At 44.1% G+C, this 19458-nt stretch overlaps 1 protein-coding gene across 1 annotated transcript; it reads left to right on the forward strand.

Moving 5' to 3' along the window:
* The first annotated feature begins 681 nt into the window (after positions 1-681).
* LOC129865222 (inhibitor of growth protein 3) lies at positions 682-16138 on the forward strand. The gene is made up of 11 exons (XM_055937824.1): positions 682-810; positions 954-1025; positions 1924-2024; positions 2386-2451; positions 12973-13069; positions 13343-13414; positions 13586-13869; positions 14167-14375; positions 14689-14881; positions 14972-15010; positions 15146-16138. The coding sequence occupies exons 1-11, from the start codon at positions 783-785 to the stop codon at positions 15260-15262; spliced, it is 1278 nt and encodes a 425-aa protein (XP_055793799.1). The 5' UTR covers positions 682-782; the 3' UTR covers positions 15263-16138.
* The last annotated feature ends 3320 nt before the right edge of the window (positions 16139-19458 follow it).

Consider the following 19458-nt stretch of genomic DNA (forward strand, 5'->3'; position numbering starts at 1 on the left):
CTCTGTGCAATAATAGTGCTTAACATGATATTTAAATGACTACCTCATCTCTATACCTCACACATACAATTATCTGTAAGGTCCCTTGGCCGAGCAGTGCATTTCAAACACAGATTCAACTGTGAAAAAAAATGACAGAATATTTTGTGTAGAATGTTGACAAAAAAATAAAATTAAATCAACTTTAATCCCACCTTATAACACAACAAAGTGTGGAAAAAGTCAAGGGGTGTGAATACTTTCTGAAGGCACTGTAAATCAGGCCTATAATGGACTTAGATCCACTATCTGTTAGACTATTCAAATGGGGGGTGTTATTTTATTTTCTCAGTGTGTTACTTATAGTTGAATGTGTTCGTTATAGTTAAATAACATATCAGTTCAATGTGTGTGTAGGCCTACACCATATAAATTGTGCCAGATGAGCATTATTGTTGCTCACCTTCAATGAGGTTACACATAAGTATTAATTTAGAATTAAAATAGCCCATTTGCATTGAAGTTTGATGATTCAAATGTATTTACCTCGTTGGAAAAGCTTAATTATGTTATTTCAGTCAACGTTTGAAATTGATGTCTAATGAACTACAGGAACTAAGGGACTTTTGAAGTTTAGCACTCAACTCCATATCTGGCCAATCACATTCTACGTTCTACTGACGTCACTTTCTCTGACCTCAGTTTGTCAGTGGTATTTTTTCCTCGGGACACAGCGGTTTGCGGCGCCATATTGAAAGACACAAATTATTTTCATAAACGCCTAAAATATCTAATTTTCCAAGATGCTGTACCTAGAGGATTACCTCGAGAGTGAGTATTACGTTTATTTTACGCCTAGGTGGTATTATTTGTGTATTTACTGTCGTAAATGTGCATAATTTTAGCCGGAGCGCGCCCGGACTGTTAGCCTAGCCATGCTAACACCTATATTCTCTTTTTCTTCTCGCTGGCAGTGATCGAGCAGCTACCCATGGATCTCCGCGACAGGTTTACGGAAATGAGAGAGATGGACCTGCAAGTTCAGAGTATGCATTGCTGCAACGTGACAGTCTACAAACACTTCACCGGCGATCAGTTTTCAAGTTGAAAACGCATAATTCTCAGTGTCGCACTTTTTAGGGTCATGTAGAATGAAGAATCGAACTCTTAACACAAATTGGCTAGTTAGCGTCCAAATAAAAATGTTTTAAATGCAGTATTTTAATTTTATAGCTAACACAGCTAGCTAGCGGTAGCGAACTTGGCTAGTATAACATTGCAACAACTTTCAGTAACCTGAGAAAGTTAACGTTAGTGGGTGTGTTTGATTCTAGCTAGGGTTATAGAAATTACAACATATTTGTTTTCCATATAGAGGTCCAACTAACGATTTCTGATAATGTGTGCATGCACAGAAGTTGAACAATGAATGTAAACAAGACGAGACATGGATTCGGAGCGTACACAACACATGTAGTATCGACGTTATACATGTAACGTTAGCTGGTTAACTGTTTCTTCGTGTGACTATAACTAGATACATATACGTGAACTGTTTGCTAACTAGAACATACACCAATATTAATTTAACCTGAACGGCTATGTAGTACAATGGTTCCCAACCAGGGGTACTTTTTATAGGGGGTTCTTGAGAAGAATCATGAGACCATAGACCTACTGGTATAATGCACACAGACTTATACTCCGGGCAGAGCAAGATTCAGTTGGTGGTACAGTAATCGAAAAAGGTTGGGAACCGGTTCACTGGTCGTTTTAATCACAAACCTTCTGGTCCACAGACACCGCATGTATTATCGGCCCTTCTGGTCAGCGTTGAAGTACAAATGGATATGAATTCTTCGACATGCATGCAGAGTATAAACCCATATGAATAGTGTCTCAGACACACCTGTCCAGGTAGCTCACTCTTCCCATTTGCTGTAGATGCCATGGACCAGTTGGAGCAGAGGGTGAATGAGTTCTTTGTCAATGCAAAGAAGAACAAGCCAGAGTGGAGGGAAGAGCAGATGGGAGTCATCAAAAAGGTGCCAAATAAATCTCAGATTATGTATATTTCCCTTTTCAAGAAGACAGTTTTGTTCTTTTAATCCCATAAATGTTTTACGATAAAGCTGTACTACCACACTTTTGTGATGATTCTTTGTGCTTTGTCATTTACATTTTAGTCATTTAACAGATTCTCTTATCCAGAGCTACTTCTAGTTAGTGCATTCATCTTAACATAGCTAGGTGGCACAACCACATATCACAGTCATTGTAAGTACATTTTTCCTCAAAGTAGCTATCAGCAAAGTCAAAGCTAGTAAAAAGGTACCAGTGTTAGTTCACCAAAGGCTTTAATTTTTTTATATGGTGTCAGCCTCTGACAGTTTTTCTCTGTTTCAGGATTATTATAAGGCATTGGAGGATGCAGATGAAAAAGTACAGCTGGCCAATCAGATTTATGATCTGGTGAGTTGGAATTTGAATGCCAAGACGGAGCTCTGTCTAACAATGTCTGTTTTGTTTAATGGGTCCTGGGAAACCACTTCTATAAAAAGGTAGGGACAGGGGAAGTTGGAGGAGAATCTTTATCGCTTGTGGACTTTTTTAGGATGATTTGTGGGTGCATGTCGCCACTAAAATAAATAATGTTCTGTTCGGGACTTTGCCGTCTCTGTGCCACTAGGTGGCAGTCAAACAATGCAAATAATTTGGAGGTCACTAAAATGCCAGTCTTCAGATGTTTTCAATATTTATTTAGATATTGGCTTTTCTTTCTTTTTTTTACAATTTAACAATCATCAAAATATGACACAGATAATGCCACGTTATTCCTTCCACCTACACAAAACACCATGCTTCATGGGGGCACATTGTGCAAAACCCTTCCCTCCCCAACACAGGAACTCCCCTCGACCGGTATTAGCCTCACTGATTAACAACAAAAAGAAACAGAATGACCTTCACATTCCATGCTAGAAAATAAATTATTCAACACAAAAACAAATAATAATACCATAATGAAGAAAGTAGTAATGAGGCAACTACAGTGACGTCTCTAGTAACTGCTGAAAGTCCCCCCAGATTCAAAGGGTTTATTACATAAATTGTATGTTATTTTTTCAGATGGAATATAGGAGGATGGTTATTTTAGCCACATCTGCTTTCTTGACGGAGTGTCACTCTTCCATGTAATAGCTGTGCATTTATTGGCTGCAATGACTGTCAATTTAATGAATCTGGTTTTGCTACAAATATTAACTGGTAGAACAGAATCATCTCCAAGAAGAATAAGGGGCGGATCTAGTGGTACCGTCATATTAGTGACCTGTGATAAGATCTGAATAATGTCTTTCCAATAATTGCTTAGTTCAGGGCAGGACAAAACATATATGCATAAGTGTGTCCACTCCCGTTTTACACCCTGGGAAAAATTTAGAATATTTAGAATAGATCTTATACAGTCTCTCTGGTGTAAAGTAGACCCTATGTAAAAATATTGATTTTCATCAACTTGTGCCTTGTGTTAAATGAAAGATGCTGAGCATCTAAAGAGAGCTTTTCTCAATCTCAAAAATTTACATTTACATTTACATTACATTTAAGTCATTTAGCAGACGCTCTTATCCAGAGCGACTTACAAATTGGTGCATTCACCTAATGACATCCGGTGGAACAGCCACTTTACAATAGTGCATCTAAATCTTTTAAGGGGGGGGGGGGGCAGAAGGATTGCTTTATCCTATCCTAGGTATTCCTTGAAGAGGTGGGGTTTCAGGTGTCTCCGGAAGGTGGTGATTGACTCCGCTGTCCTGGCGTCGTGAGGGAGTTTGTTCCACCATTGGGGTGCCAGAGCAGCGAACAGTTTTGACTGGGCTGAGCGGGAACTGTACTTCCTCAGTGGTAGGGAGGCGAGCAGGCCAGAGGTGGATGAACGCAGTGCCCTTGTTTGGGTGTAGGGCCTGATCAGAGCCTGAAGGTACTGAGGTGCCGTTCCCCTCACAGCTCCGTAGGCAAGCACCATGGTCTTGTAGCGGATGCGAGCTTCAACTGGAAGCCAGTGGAGAGAGCGGAGGAGCGGGGTGACGTGAGAGAACTTGGGAAGGTTGAACACCAGACGGGCTGCGGCGTTCTGGATGAGTTGTAGGGGTTTGATGGCACAGGCAGGGAGCCCAGCCAACAGCGAGTTGCAGTAATCCAGACGGGAGATGACAAGTGCCTGGATTAGGACCTGCGCCGCTTCCTGTGTGAGGCAGGGTCGTACTCTGCGGATGTTGTAGAGCATGAACCTACAGGAACGGGCCACCGCCTTGATGTTAGTTGAGAACGACAGGGTGTTGTCCAGGATCACGCCAAGGTTCTTAGCGCTCTGGGAGGAGGACACAATGGAGTTGTCAACCGTGATGGCGAGATCATGGAACGGGCAGTCCTTCCCCGGGAGGAAGAGCAGCTCCGTCTTGCCGAGGTTCAGCTTGAGGTGGTGATCCGTCATCCACACTGATATGTCTGCCAGACATGCAGAGATGCGATTCGCCACCTGGTCATCAGAAGGGGGAAAGGAGAAGATTAGTTGTGTGTCGTCTGCATAGCAATGATAGGAGAGACCATGTGAGGTTATGACAGAGCCAAGTGACTTGGTGTATAGCGAGAATAGGAGAGGGCCTAGAACAGAGCCCTGGGGGACACCAGTGGTGAGAGCGCGTGGTGAGGAGACAGATTCTCGCCACGCCACCTGGTAGGAGCGACCTGTCAGGTAGGACGCAATCCAAGCGTGGGCCGCGCCGGAGATGCCCAACTCGGAGAGGGTGGAGAGGAGGATCTGATGGTTCACAGTATCGAAGGCAGCCGATAGGTCTAGAAGGATGAGAGCAGAGGAAAGAGAGTTAGCTTTAGCAGTGCGGAGCGCCTCCGTGATACAGAGAAGAGCAGTCTCAGTTGAGTGACTAGTCTTGAAACCTGACTGATTTGGATCAAGAAGGTCATTCTGAGAGAGATAGCAGGAGAGCTGGCCAAGGACGGCACGTTCAAGAGTTTTGGAGAGAAAAGAAAGAAGGGATACTGGTCTGTAGTTGTTGACATCGGAGGGATCGAGTGTAGGTTTTTTCAGAAGGGGTGCAACTCTCGCTCTCTTGAAGACGGAAGGGACGTAGCCAGCGGTCAGGGATGAGTTGATGAGCGAGGTGAGGTAAGGGAGAAGGTCTCCGGAAATGGTCTGGAGAAGAGAGGAGGGGATAGGGTCAAGCGGGCAGGTTGTTGGGCGGCCGGCCGTCACAAGACGCGAGATTTCATCTGGAGAGAGAGGAGAGAAAGAGGTCAAAGCACAGGGTAGGGCAGTGTGAGCAGAACCAGCGGTGTCGTTTGACTTAGCAAACGAGGATCGGATGTCGTCGACCTTCTTTTCAAAATGGTTGACGAAGTCGTCTGCAGAGAGGGAGGAGGGGGGGGGGAGGGGGAGGAGGATTCAGGAGGGAGGAGAAGGTGGCAAAGAGCTTCCTAGGGTTAGAGGCAGATGCTTGGAATTTAGAGTGGTAGAAAGTGGCTTTAGCAGCAGAGACAGAAGAGGAAAATGTAGAGAGGAGGGAGTGAAAGGATGCCAGGTCCGCAGGGAGGCGAGTTTTCCTCCATTTCCGCTCGGCTGCCCGGAGCCCTGTTCTGTGAGCTCGCAATGAGTCGTCGAGCCACGGAGCGGGAGGGGAGGACCGAGCCGGCCTGGAGGATAGGGGACATAGAGAGTCAAAGGATGCAGAAAGGGAGGAGAGGAGGGTTGAGGAGGCAGAATCAGGAGATAGGTTGGAGAAGGTTTGGGCAGAGGGAAGAGATGATAGGATGGAAGAGGAGAGAGTAGCGGGGGAGAGAGAGCGAAGGTTGGGACGGCGCGATACCATCCGAGTAGGGGCAGTGTGGGAAGTGTTGGATGAGAGCGAGAGGGAAAAGGATACAAGGTAGTGGTCGGAGACTTGGAGGGGAGTTGCAATGAGGTTAGTGGAAGAACAGCATCTAGTAAAGATGAGGTCAAGCGTATTGCCTGCCTTGTGAGTAGGGGGGGAAGGTGAGAGGGTGAGGTCAAAAGAGGAGAGGAGTGGAAAGAAGGAGGCGGAGAGGAATGAGTCAAAGGTAGACATGGGGAGGTTAAAGTCACCCAGAACTGTGAGAGGTGAGCCGTCCTCAGGAAAGGAGCTTATCAAGGCATCAAGCTCATTGATGAACTCTCCAAGGGAACCTGGAGGGCGATAAATGATAAGGATGTTAAGCTTGAAAGGGCTGGTAACTGTGACAGCATGGAATTCAAAGGAGGCGATAGACAGATGGGTAAGGGGAGAAAGAGAGAATGACCACTTGGGAGAGATGAGGATCCCGGTGCCACCACCCCGCTGACCAGAAGCTCTCGGGGTGTGCGAGAACACGTGGGCAGACGAAGAGAGAGCAGTAGGAGTAGCAGTGTTATCTGTGGTGAGCCATGTTTCCGTCAGTGCCAAGAAGTCGAGGGACTGGAGGGACGCATAGGCTGAGATGAGCTCTGCCTTGTTGGCCGCGGATCGGCAGTTCCAGAGGCTACCGGAGACCTGGAACTCCACGTGGGTCGTGCGGGCTGGGACCACCAGGTTAGGGTGGGCGCGGCCACGCGGTGTGAGGCGTTTGTATGGTCTGTGCAGAGAGGAGAGAACAGGGATAGACAGACACATATTTGACAGGCTACAGAAGAGGCTACGCTAAAGCAAAGGAGATTAGAATGACAAGTGGGCTACACGTCTCGAATGTTCAGAAAGTTAAGCTTACGTAGCAAAAAATCAATAAAATTAAAAATCTTATTGACTAAAATGATATAGTACTGCTGGCTGGTGAAGTAGCCTGGCTAGCAGTAGCTGCGTTGTTGAAAGTGAAGCTGGCTAGGTGACCTCGACAGTTTCTCTAAGTTTCTCTAAACTACACAATTATCATGGATACAAGGACAGCAAAGACAACTAGCTAACACTACGCTAATCAAGTCGTTCCGTTGTAATGTAAGTTTCTACAGTGCTGCTATTCGGTAGAAGTTGGCTAGCTAGCAGTGTTAGCTAGCAGTGTTGGCTAGGTAGGAGGACGGCAGCGCGGCAGGCGAAACTAGCTGGCTAGCTAACCGATAATTACTCAAAGTTACACAATTATCTTAGATACAAAGCTAGCAAAGAAAACTATGTAGCTAGCTAACACTACACAAAACAAGTCGTTCCGTTGTATTGTAATCGTTTCTACAATGCTCTTCGGTGGCAAGCTGGCTAGCTAGCAGTGTTGGCTACGTTGCGTTAATTTCGAACGAAAATAGCTCGCTAGCGAACCTCAATAACGACGCAATTATGTTTGATAAAAGACGGCTATGTAGCTAGCTAAGATCAAACAAATCAAACCGTTGTACTGTAATGAAAATGAAAATCAGACCGTTGTACTATAATGAAATGTAATGAAAAGTTATACTACTATTCGGTAGACGGTGGACGTTTGCTAGCTGCTGGGCAGATAGCAGTGGACAACGAGACGACGAAATACGATAATTACGCAGTTATCTTTGATACACAGACGGCTATGTAGCTAGTTAAGAAGAAATTGCTAAGGTTGGACAAATTAAATCGTTGTACTATAATGAAATGTAATGAAAAGTTATAAAAGTTATACTACCTGCAGAGCGAATGCAGAGCGAAATGAGACCACGGTCATCATGCCACTTCATGCAAGCTTTCAGAGGTTCATCGTTCCCAATAGAGCTTGAAGACCAGAGTACATGTAGGAAATGAAACCTTTTACCCCTTTCCAGCTGCAGTTTATCAGTTTTAGGTTTACTCATGGGCTGAATCCTACCTCCCTGCTGAGTGGCAATGTATTGCCTAACCTGTAGGTACTTGAAGAAATGAGTTTGAGGTAACTGAAAATGAAATGCCAGTTGTTGAAAGGATAGTAGTTCACCTTCTCTATAGAGATTACCAAATGTTTTAATTCCTTTGTTGAACCAAGAAAATGTAGAAAGGTGTTTGTTCATATATAGATCTACTCCCCTCTGTTTGTTTACAGACTTCAATCCATATATTTATAGTGTTTTTAATGAAAGGGTTGTTTGAGACATATCAAAGCTTTAGGTGGGCTAATATAAGGTATAGATGCCAATGTAGCAGGGGTCAGACATTTCTCCTCGATCTGTCTCCAAAAGGGTGAACTTGTTGTATTTTGCCATACTCACACAGCCTTTAACTGAGATGCCCAGTAATACAACTGGAAGTCAGGTAGAGTAAGTCCTCCTTCTGAGTATGGTTTGCATAAAGTTGTGAGTTTCACTCTGGGGGGGTTCCCTTTCCACAGAAATGAAGACAACCTTCCTATTAAGTTGTTTGAAAAAAACTTTGAGAAAGGTACAAGAATTTTGGTAATATATTCATCTTTGCACAATTGACCCACCCAATAAGAGAAATTGATAAATCCCACCATCTATCCAATTCTTCCCCAACCTTTTTGAGAAGTGGAGTATAGTTCAGTTGATATGTCTTAATAATTTCAGAGGGAATTTGCAATCTAAGATATGTCATTTTCTGTTTCCAAGAAAACAGTTGGTCTAAGATTGGGTTCTGCGTAGTTGCCTTGTTAAAAGGCATAATTATACTCATCGATAGGTTTATTTTATATCCTGAAAAGGTCCCATATTCTTTCAGGATGTCAACTAATGCTCGAAATTTCTGGTTTAGTTAGGTAAAGCAAAATGTCATCGGGATATAGCGAGACCAGATGTTCAGGCCCACCTATACGAACACCATGGATGGATGGATGAGATCTAAAAGCTTCTGTCCTCCTTCTGTCTCTATAGCCAACGAAAAAAGGAGAGGACTAGTGGGACAACCCTGTCTTGTGCCATGTGATAGAGAGAACTGTGAGGAAATGTTTCCATTAGTCAGGATCTGAGCTGCCGGACATTTGTACAATAATCTAGTCAGACCAACATACTTGGGTCCAATATTCATCCTCTGTAAAACTTCAAACAGGTAGTTCCATTCTATGCGGTCAAAAGCTTTTTCTGCATCTAATGAAGCCGCCACTACAGATTCTTGGTCATTCTCTACATAATATTAAATAATCTTCTGATTATTATCAGGAGATGCGCGGTTTCTTACAAAGCCTGTTTGGTCCATATCAACCAAGTCCGGAAGAACCTAATCCAGTCTAAGAGCTATGAGTTTAGCTAAAATCTAATATGAAGTGTTCAATAGAGATATTGGTCTATTCGACCCACAAAGCAGAGGATCTTTCCCAGGTTTTAACAAATCTGTCTGTTCAAGTGTGTGTGGGAGCTTTTCTGTCTATGGCATAATTAAACATACTGCAAAGAGGCTCAATTAGTTTGGGTAAAAAGGATCGATAGAATTCAATAGGGAATCCGTCTAACCCTTGGGGATTTCCCCCCAGCAGTGTTGAAAATGGATTTCCTAATTTCCTCTGATGTCATCTCTTTCTCCAAGTGCTCTTTATCCTCATCAGTTAAAGTTTGTACATTGAGTTTGTTCAAAAACTCATGCACTGTGGCAGAGGCATCCCCTTCAGACTTGTACAATGTTTCATAAAACTCCCTGAAGACTAGATTAATTTCCTCAGGACTGAAAAACTGTGTTATTGGGTAGCTTAATAGAGATAATAATTCTACTGGCATCCTCTCGTCTTTTGCCAAGCAAGCAACTTTCCTGCTTTATCTCCATGTTCGTAGTAGTTTTGTTCTCCTAAGTGCATTTTCCGCTTTATAGGTCGTCAGGGTGTTGTATTTCAATCGCTTTGAGTGTAAATTTTGTTGAGTTGTCAAATGTTACACTGTTCATTTTCCAGGTCTCTAATTTCATTTTCCAACAAATTTACTTGAGCCTTATATATCTTATGAGCACCTGAATTAAAGGATATGATTTGCCCCTCAGATATCTAAGGAGAGCTTCGCATAAAATTAGCGGGGAGGTAGTTGTATTGGTGCTACAAAATATGACTATATGAGGGTTCAGAAATGTTACAAATGTGGGATTATTTAGTAAGTATGTGCCAAACCTCCATCTTGAGGGTGGCTATGCTCTACTGACTGGTACTGAAGCCAACAGGGCAGAATGATCTGATATACATCTTGGTAAGTACTTACACCCAGCCGTTAAACTTCCCTTGGCTGCAGGAATAAGAAATAAGTCAATTCTAGAGTAACTTATGGACAGGGGAGTAAAATGAGTATTCTTTAACCTTTTGGTTGTGAAATCTCCATAAATCTACAAGTCCAAAGTTTAATTTCTGCTTTTAACATTTTGGCTGCCTGTGTGAGGCTGATACTATTAGAGGAAGATCTATCACTGGAAGGGTCCAGTACCAAGTTAAAATCCCCTGCCATTATTATCTCTGATGAGGGGCACGTTAACTTCAAATAGATGTCTTGGTAAAAATTTAGGGTCGTCATAGTTAGACCCATACACATTCACAATGGTAATGGGCTCAGTGTTAATGAAACCTTGAATGATCACAAACCTACCCCCTTTGTCTTTAATCTGAGATTGTATCTGAAAGGGGCAATGCTTATTAATGAGTATGGTCACCCCTCTTGCCCGAGAGGTGAAAGATGAATAGTACACTTGACCCACCTACTGTCTCTCCAGTTTATCATGCTCAGTCAGTCAGGTGTGTCTCCTGAAGAAGAACTATATCAAACGTATGCTGCTTTAGATAATTCAGAATGCGTTTGCGCTTGACTGGGTTTTTAGTTCCCTAATGTCAGGTGTCAAATGTATAGTTATTAGGTGCCGACATCTTAAGAAATAAGAAATAGGGAAAAGGAAAGAAACATAATTGCGTTGTCTTTACAACGTGTACAAATTGAAAGTATAAAGTAGTAAACATACCCTGACCCTACCACAAACCCACCCAACCCCCTCCCCAACTGAGGGAGTTAAAGAACCCATATCCTTAGACGCTAGTCTTTAAGCTAGATGTACCTGCTATGCATAGCATCGCTCGAATTAGGTTAATTCTAAATTATATGTATGTGGATTTAGAAGTACATTGACTGTTCCTTGTAGCATGAAAATATTGTTAGTCAAGTAACAAAATACAATTTGATTACAACAGTAATGACCGGACTATTTAGCCCCACTTGAGCATGTCTCAACAACAACAACAACAACAAAAAAACTTGGGTGCGTTCATAGTCACCAACAGAGCCTACCCGCACACCCAAATGTCAACCAATCGGCATTCCCCAATGCGCCCTGAAACCTGTGCCGTGCGGCGACAAAAGCGATGACCACAAACGCACCCCAGCAGGTCAGGAAAAAAGGCATCAAGCTATGATGAATAAATGAAAACCTTTACCAGACAATAACTATCATCTCTCAAATATTAAATAGGGACAAGTAGTTAAACAATCACCATCCTCCTGAGTTCACCCCCCCCCAAAAAAAAAATTATATCTACGCACATACACAAGTGTATAGCTATCAGCTAGCTGGCAATTAGGCGGCCAGCCAGTGAGTAGCTTATCCCTGTCTTGGTATCACTAACGCCAGCATACATCTCTAACGATAAACAAGCCAGCAAATGTAATAGTAGCTAATTCCCTGAAGTAATATAAACAACCTATATCAACAACATTAACCAAACCCGACTGGACCTCTGTAAAATAAAAGTATACAGCAAAATGTAACTACCTGGCATAGTGTGGATGTAGCTACACCCTTGTAAACTTAGCGAGCTGGCCAAATAGCACAGCCAACATTAGCAATGACCCAACTTTACCTCGCCAGTCATTATCACGCTAGCCAGCCAGTCGAGTAATTTCGTTGTTTCCTCATGTGCTAACAGTTCACTATCCACTGTATCCATGTTCAAAAGACAGTTCCTCAGGGTGTAGTAGACGTGAACAAGTCAGGAAGTTCTTTCTTCATGTATGTTTCAGCCATCTTCACACAGTCAAATGTGCGCTCACCATTCTTGGTTTCGATCCACAAAGTTGCTGGGTAGCGAAGGCTGTATGCCAAGCCAGCCTGACGCAGAAGTCTTTTCAGTGGGGAGAAGGCCATCCTCATCTTGTGTAGTGTGAGAGAAAGATCATAATTCTGGCTTATCCGTACTTGAGCTCTCCCTTTGCTCAGGCAGCAGAGAGGATGCGAACAGTTTCCTGGTACCGTATAAATTTAATGACAAATGCCCTGGGTGCAACCTGGCCAGGCAGCCGCCTCCGTAGGGTGCGGTGGGCCCTCTCGATCTCCAGTGGGTGCGCAGGAGAGGGTAGATCCAGAATTTTGGGAATCCATTCCTGTAGAAAGGAGATCGTGTCTCTTCCCTCCACGGCCTCCAGGAAACCTTGACGTTTCAAATTCGAGCAACTTTGGAAATTTTCGTGATAATCAAATTTCTCCTCGACTTTAGAGGTGGCATCTTCCAACTTCTTGTATTTTTGGTCCACTTCCTCGCAGACGTCCAGGATGGCAGCCTGGTGGTCAGCATGGTCTTTTTCTAACTTTATCACTCGTCCCTTTGTGACCTTCTGGTCTTTGTGGAGTTTATCGACCAGTACATCAATTTTGCTGAGGTGTTCAGAAAGTGTCTCTTGGAATTTTGTTATACCCTTGTCCATCTCCATTCTGAACCATGCTGGTGCTTTTTCCGAGCTAGCATCCGCCGAGGCCAAAGAAGGGCTGTCAGAGGGGCATTTTTCTATGCCTTATCTGAGGCTTTGACATATTGGGCATCTTTTGCTTTGGCGATACAGTAGAGGTTTTAACTTCCAACTCACTATTAACGAACAGGTAAACTGTCAAAATGCCTTAATTGTTTGAACGTTCGAGGACGCTACGCAGACGTGTCTTGTTAGAGCTTTGCCATTGCCCAACGTTTCTATCTTTTGATGTTGATCTATTTCATAGTGATTATTCAATGTGTAAAATCTTGAAGGGTTTGTTCAACATCTATTGTGGGGTATGAACAGTATGGTATATAATGGGGTGTGTGTTGCAGGTGGACCGCCACCTGAGAAAACTGGACCAGGAGCTGGCTAAGTTCAAGATGGAGCTGGAGGCTGACAACGCTGGCATCACTGAGATCCTGGAGAGACGTGAGTCTGTCAATCACAACACCATAGAAGACCCTTCCCCTTCATCTTAACCTTCTTGGCCCAGTCAGAATGTTGGGCTGACAGGCTGCTTTTCTCTAGTCTTGTTTCAATTGCAATTCCGTGATAGTGGAATGGTATCAATCTTTCCATCGGGATATTTCAGCCCTGCTAGGGGGCAGTATTGACCTAACAATGACCCTGTTGAGTCAACTGTTGTGTCTGTCAGTGTTGTCACTGAGAGCCAGCTCTAACATTTTCTCTCTCTTCTGTCAGGATCCCTAGAGATGGACAGCCCCTCTCAGCCCGTCAACAACCACCACGTCCACTCACACACCACCGTGGAAAGTAAGTACAAGTCTTGGCTGTTTGGCTGACCTGCTTTTGGAGTTGTTGCATGTCGAAAGAAAAATGTACTACTCTACTAATGGCTAAGGAGCCTTGTTTGTATAGATCATTTGCTGCTTTCCTATGCGAGGTCATTAAGGTAGTAATCAATGTCTTGTTTCTGTGTGACAGAGAGGAAGTACACCACGCAGCCGAGCCACCACACTACAGAGCACGTCCCGGAGAAGAAGTTCAAATCTGAAGCCCTGCTCTCCACACTCACGTCAGACGCCTCCAAGGAGAACACACCTGGCTGTCGCACCAACAGCACGACGTCAGCCTCTAACAACGTGTACAGTGTGAACTCATCCCAGCCCCTGGCCTCCTACAACCTCAGCTCTCTGCCTGCTGGGCCCGGGGCTGGGGCAGGGGCCATCACCATGGCTGCAGCGCAGGCTGTACAGGCCACCGCACAGGTATAAACACACATTCTCTTTCTTTTTCACACACACAGACATACACCCAATCCCATTGCCCTCTGATTTTATTCAGACGAGTGCTGCACTGATGGGGATCGGTATCAGTATCTTGACCCAGACTGTCTGTTCTGAGAATGATCTGATTGGGACAACTGTCCTTGAATGTGTAACTGATGTGTGTCCTACGACTGTAACTAACCCTGTTCATGGCTGTGTGTCTCTCTCTACCTGCCTTTCCCATTTTCTTTCTCTGTCTGTGCCCTCTTTCTCCTTCCCTCTCCTGTTCCATGTCAGATGAAGGAGGGCAGGAGGACTAGCAGTCTGAAGGCCAGCTACGAGGCCATTAAGAACAATGACTTCCAGCTAGGGAGGGAGTTTTCCCTGACCTCCCGGGATACCACGGGGGCCTACTCCACCTCCGCCCTGGCCAACACCCTCACCCAGACCCTCACCCCAGCCGGCTCAGCCGTCGCCGCCGACTCCCGCGGCGGACGCAAGACCAAGTACGACACAACTTACACGCGCACACACAGCCCCCGTACGCTCAAACGTACGCATGACAAGCCATAGCTATTGGTCTTCTCCAGAGATATCACATCATTTCATGCCTTATTAAACCTTGTCAATCCACCCTGAATCACCCCACATCAGATGAACAGATGTCAGGCCAAATCACACTACATCATTTAATTTCAGTGTCCAGTCCCATGATGTCACGCCACATTATGCCAGCCATGCTTTTCAACTCCACCCCCACAGCACGAATAAATAAATTAAGATGAAAAATTGAGATCTTGTCTAAACTGTCCTCCACAGAGGCAACACCAAGTCTTCCAACCACCAGTCGTCGTCCTCCTCGTCTTCTTCGTCCCTGTCGTCGTGCTCCTCTTCTTCAGCCCTGGCCCAGGAGCTGTCGCAGCAGGTCTCGGCCCTCCCCGAGTCTGAGACCAACAGCCAGGTGGACTGGACCTACGACCCCAACGAGCCCCGCTACTGCATCTGCAACCAGGTACACACACATCCAGAGACACTCTCTCGCACTGGACAGCACACACCTACAGCTGACAGGTTAACTAAAATGGCTGCTCTCTTGTTAAAGGTGTCTTATGGAGAAATGGTGGGCTGTGATAATCAAGACGTAAGTACCCATTTCCATTTGGGAGTGCATTTCTCATTTTCTAGAACTGTTACCACATTATTTTCACATAGGACTTTGTCAAATGAGAGATGAGGTATGAGAGCTAACCTGAGTGCCCTGTGTGTGTTTGTGCAGTGCCCCATCGAGTGGTTCCACTACGGCTGCGTGGGCCTAACAGAAGCCCCGAAGGGGAAGTGGTATTGCCCCCAGTGTACTGCCGCCATGAAGAGGAGAGGCAGCAGGCACAAATAGACACCCCACCTCTACTACCCCACTCCTCATCCAGGACCACCCCCCATCCCACACCCCTACCCCGCCAAACTAACTGTCAATGCTATATCAACTGTAGTTCCTCCCAAACAAGTGTGTGTACCTGTTGTGGCCACACACAGTATTCTTATTCACCCATCTGTCTGTGTGACCTCTCAGGGGTCAAAACAGTGGGGTCAAAGGTTATTGAAGGGTCAGTCCTGTGTGAATATTTGGATGAGACACCTGACTGGAAAATCAAGACAAGGAGCCAAGACTTCCTGAAACTGCACCTTCTGTTTGGGTGTTCATTGTCCTCCCCACGCCCCCCCCCCCCCCCTTCCTGAATTTTGAGCCTTGGCGCACCTCTTCTCTCCCCCGTTCATCAGACATTCCTTGCCTTCCCCCTTGTTACAGGAAGGGCTGCCACCCCCTGGCTTCCACGCACGGCTGCAACAAGAAGTGCTCATTATAGTAAAATGCTCACAGGGGAAATGACACCGACTGGGAAATGTAGTCCATGGGTGTTTATTGGACTACAAAACCCAACCTCTAGAAGTTTTGATCTTAATTCTAAAACGAATTGATGAAACACAACTAAGACTTTTAAAAGATGAGGATGAAGATTGGGACAGTGGTCATTTCAGGTAACGTATGGATGAATATGACTGAACCTCCACCATTGAGTCCTGTAAAGCTGAAAAGTTCAGAATGTACAGTGTAAGATCAGTCGTAACTGAAGCGTGTATGTCTGTGAGTGTAAGTGTTTCTGTATGTGCGTGTGTGTGTGTCACTAGTCATTCTGTACTGAGATGGTGTGTAAAAGTTTCCAGAGATGTAGAAAAAAAATCAAATAAAGTGATCCAAGTTCTTTTGGTATTTCACGTGTTTCCTGGCTTCGTCTGTCAACGATGATCTTCTTGATCAAACCGTAGCACTTCATAGCTCTAGGTATCCATAGTATTCGACTACACAATCAAAATGTAGATTGCTTTTGAATCACCAATGGTTTGATTCACAGCAGGCTTACAATGTGGACTGATTGCTTTGTAAGTGTTGTACCTACACACTGAAGAAGGCTGTAAAGCCTAAACGTCTGTGTACTCTATCCCTGTTGCAGTAAAACATTTAAGAATGGAATCAAATTTTATTTGTCACTTGTGCCGAATACAACAGGTTTACTAGACCTTACCATGAAATGCTTACTTACAAGCCCTTAACCAACAACACAGTTTTAAGAAAAATATTTACTAAATTTACTACAAATAAAAGAGCAACAATAACGAGACTACAGTTGAAGTCGGAAGTTTACATGCACCTTAGCCGAATACATTTAAACTCAGTTTTTCACAATTCCTGACATTAGATCCTAGTAAAAATCCCCTGCCTTAGGTCAGTTAGGATCACCACTTTATTTTAAGAATGTGAAATGTCAGAATAATAGTAGAGAGAAGGATTTATTTCAGCTTCTATTTCTTTCATCACATTCCCAGTGGGTCAGAAGCTCACATACACTCATTTAGTATTTGGAAGCATTGCCTTTAAATTGTTTAACTTGGGTCAAATGTTTCGGGTAGCCTTCCACAAGCTTCCCACAATAGGTTGGGTGAATGTTGGCCCCATTCCTCCTGACAGAGCTGGAGTAACTGAGTCAGGTTTGTAGGCCACCTTGCTCACACACGCTTTTTCAGTTCTGACTGCAAATTTTCTATGGGATTGAGGTCAGGGCTTTGTGATGGCCACTCCACTACCTTGACTTTGTTGTCCTTAAGAAATTTTGCCACAACTTTGGAAGTATGCTTGGGGTTATTGTCCATTTGCGACCAAGCTTTAACTTCCTGACTGATGTCTTGAGATGTTGCTTCAATATATCCATATAATTTTCCTCCCTCATTATGCCATCTATTTTGTGAAGTGCACCAGTCCCTCCTGCAGCAAAACACCCGCACAACATGATGCTGCCACCCCCGTGCTTCAAGGTTGGGATGGTGTTCTTCGGCTTGCAAGCTTCCCCCTTTTCCATCCAAACGTAACAATGATCATTATGGCCAAACAGTTATATTTTTGTTTCATCAGACCAGAGAACATTTCTCCAAAAAGTAAGATCTTTGTCCCCATGTGCAGTTGCACACCGTAGTCTGGCTTTTTTATGGCGGTTTTGGAGCAGTGGCTTCTTCCTTGCTGAGCGGCCTTTCAGGTTATGTCGATATAGGACTCATTTAACTGTGGAAATAGATACTTTTGTACCTGTTTCCTCCAGCATCTTCACAAGGTCCTTTGCTGTTGTTCTGGGATTGATTTTCACTTTTTGCACCAAAGTATGTTCATCTCTAGGAGACAGAAAGCGTCTCCTTCCTAAGCAGTATGATGGCTGCGTGGTTCCACGGTGTTTATTCTTGCGTACTATTGTTTGTACAATTGAATGTGGTACCTTCAGGCATTTGGAAATTGCTCCCAAAGATGAACCAGATTTGTGGAGGTCTACACTTTATTTTCTGAGGTCTTGGCTGACTTGTTTGGATTTTCCCATGATGTCAAGCAAAGAGGCACTGAGTTTGAAGGTAGACCTTGAAATACATCCACAGATACACCTCCAATTGACTCAAATGATGTCAATTAGCCTATCCGAAACTACTAAAACCATGACATAATTTTCTGGAATTTTCCAAGCTGTTTAAAGGCACAGTCAATTTAGTGAATGTACACTTCTGACCCACTGGAATTGTGATACAGTGAATTTTAAGTGAAATAATCTGTAAACAAGTGTTGGAAAAAGTACTTGTTTCATGCACAAAGTAGATGTCCTAACCGACTTGCCAAAACTACAGTTTGTTAACAAGAAATTTGTGGAGTGGTTGATAAACGAGTTTTAATGACTCCAACCTAAGTGTATGTAAACTTCCGTCTTCAACTGTATATACAGGGGGTTCCAGTCCCGAGTCAATGTGTGTGGGTACTAGTTAGTCGAGGTAATATGTAGGTAGTGGTAAAGTGACTGCATAGATAATAGAACAGTGAATAGCAGCAGCGTAAAAACAAAAATGTGTGGGGGGGGGGGGGGGGGGGGGGGGGTTGGGGGGGGGTAAAATGCAAATTAATTACTTAAAAATCATACAATGTGATTTTCTGGATTTTTGTTTTCGATTCCGTCTCTCACAGTTGAAGTGTACCTATGATAAAAATTACAGACCTCTACAAGCTTTGTAAGTAGGAAAACCTGCAAAATCGGCAGTGTATCAAATACTTGTTCTCCCCACTGTATATACATACATACATACATACACACACACCCATACATACGTACACCATTTTCCTCGCCCCGCTCGGCGCTTCTTTCACCCCATCCCCATCATTGCGTCTCTCAATACATACATTTTAAACAAACTTACAAACAGAAATTAAACAAAAAAGCTCAGTTTAAACTAAGAAGTTAGGTTCCACACATGGAACGTACAGTGTAATTCTGAAATACATAGATCACCATTCTAAGAGAATCCTTGCAGCATAATAGCTCATACCTCAGGTTCTAGGTCATTTAGATAGGGTTCCCATACTTTGTAGAACTGATCTGTTTTAGAATGCAATGTACATGTCAGATATTCCAGAGGCACACATTCAAATACACTGCTCAAAAAATAAAGGGAACACTTAAACAACACAATGTAACTCCAAGTCAATCACACTTCTGTGAAATCAAACTGTCCACTTAGGAAGCAACACTGATTGACAATAAATTTCACATGCTGTTGTGCAAATGGAATAGACAAAAGGTGGAAATTATAGGCAATTAGCAAGACACCCCCAAAAAAGGAGTGATTCTGCAGGTGGTGATCACAGACCACTTCTCAGTTCCTATGCTTCCTGGCTGATGTTATGGTCACTTTTGAATGCTGGCGGTGCTCTCACTCTAGTGGTAGCATGAGACGGAGTCTACAACCCACACAAGTGGCTCAGGTAGTGCAGTTCATCCAGGATGGCACATCAATGCGAGCTTAGGCAAAAAGGTTTGCTGTGTCTGTCAGCGTAGTGTCCAGAGCATGGAGGCGCTACCAGGAGACAGGCCAGTACATCAGGAGACGTGGAGGAGGCCGTAGGAGGGCAACAACCCAGCAGCAGGACCGCTACCTCCGCCTTTGTGCAAGGAGGTGCACTGCCAGCGCCCTGCAAAATGACCTCCAGCAGGCCACAATTCTTCCAAT

This window comes from Salvelinus fontinalis, chromosome 11 (genome assembly GCF_029448725.1).
Source record: "Salvelinus fontinalis isolate EN_2023a chromosome 11, ASM2944872v1, whole genome shotgun sequence".
NCBI lineage: Eukaryota > Metazoa > Chordata > Actinopteri > Salmoniformes > Salmonidae > Salvelinus > Salvelinus fontinalis.

Bases quoted from the DNA above. Each gene is read 5' to 3' on its own strand.
- LOC129865222 (XM_055937824.1), top strand. From the start codon at position 783: ATGCTGTACCTAGAGGATTACCTCGAGA. The intron at 13,415-13,585 runs GTAAGTACAAGT...TCTGTGTGACAG, and splicing joins CTCACACACCACCGTGGAAA to AGAGGAAGTACACCACGCAG. The intron at 13,870-14,166 runs GTATAAACACAC...GTTCCATGTCAG, and splicing joins CTGTACAGGCCACCGCACAG to ATGAAGGAGGGCAGGAGGAC.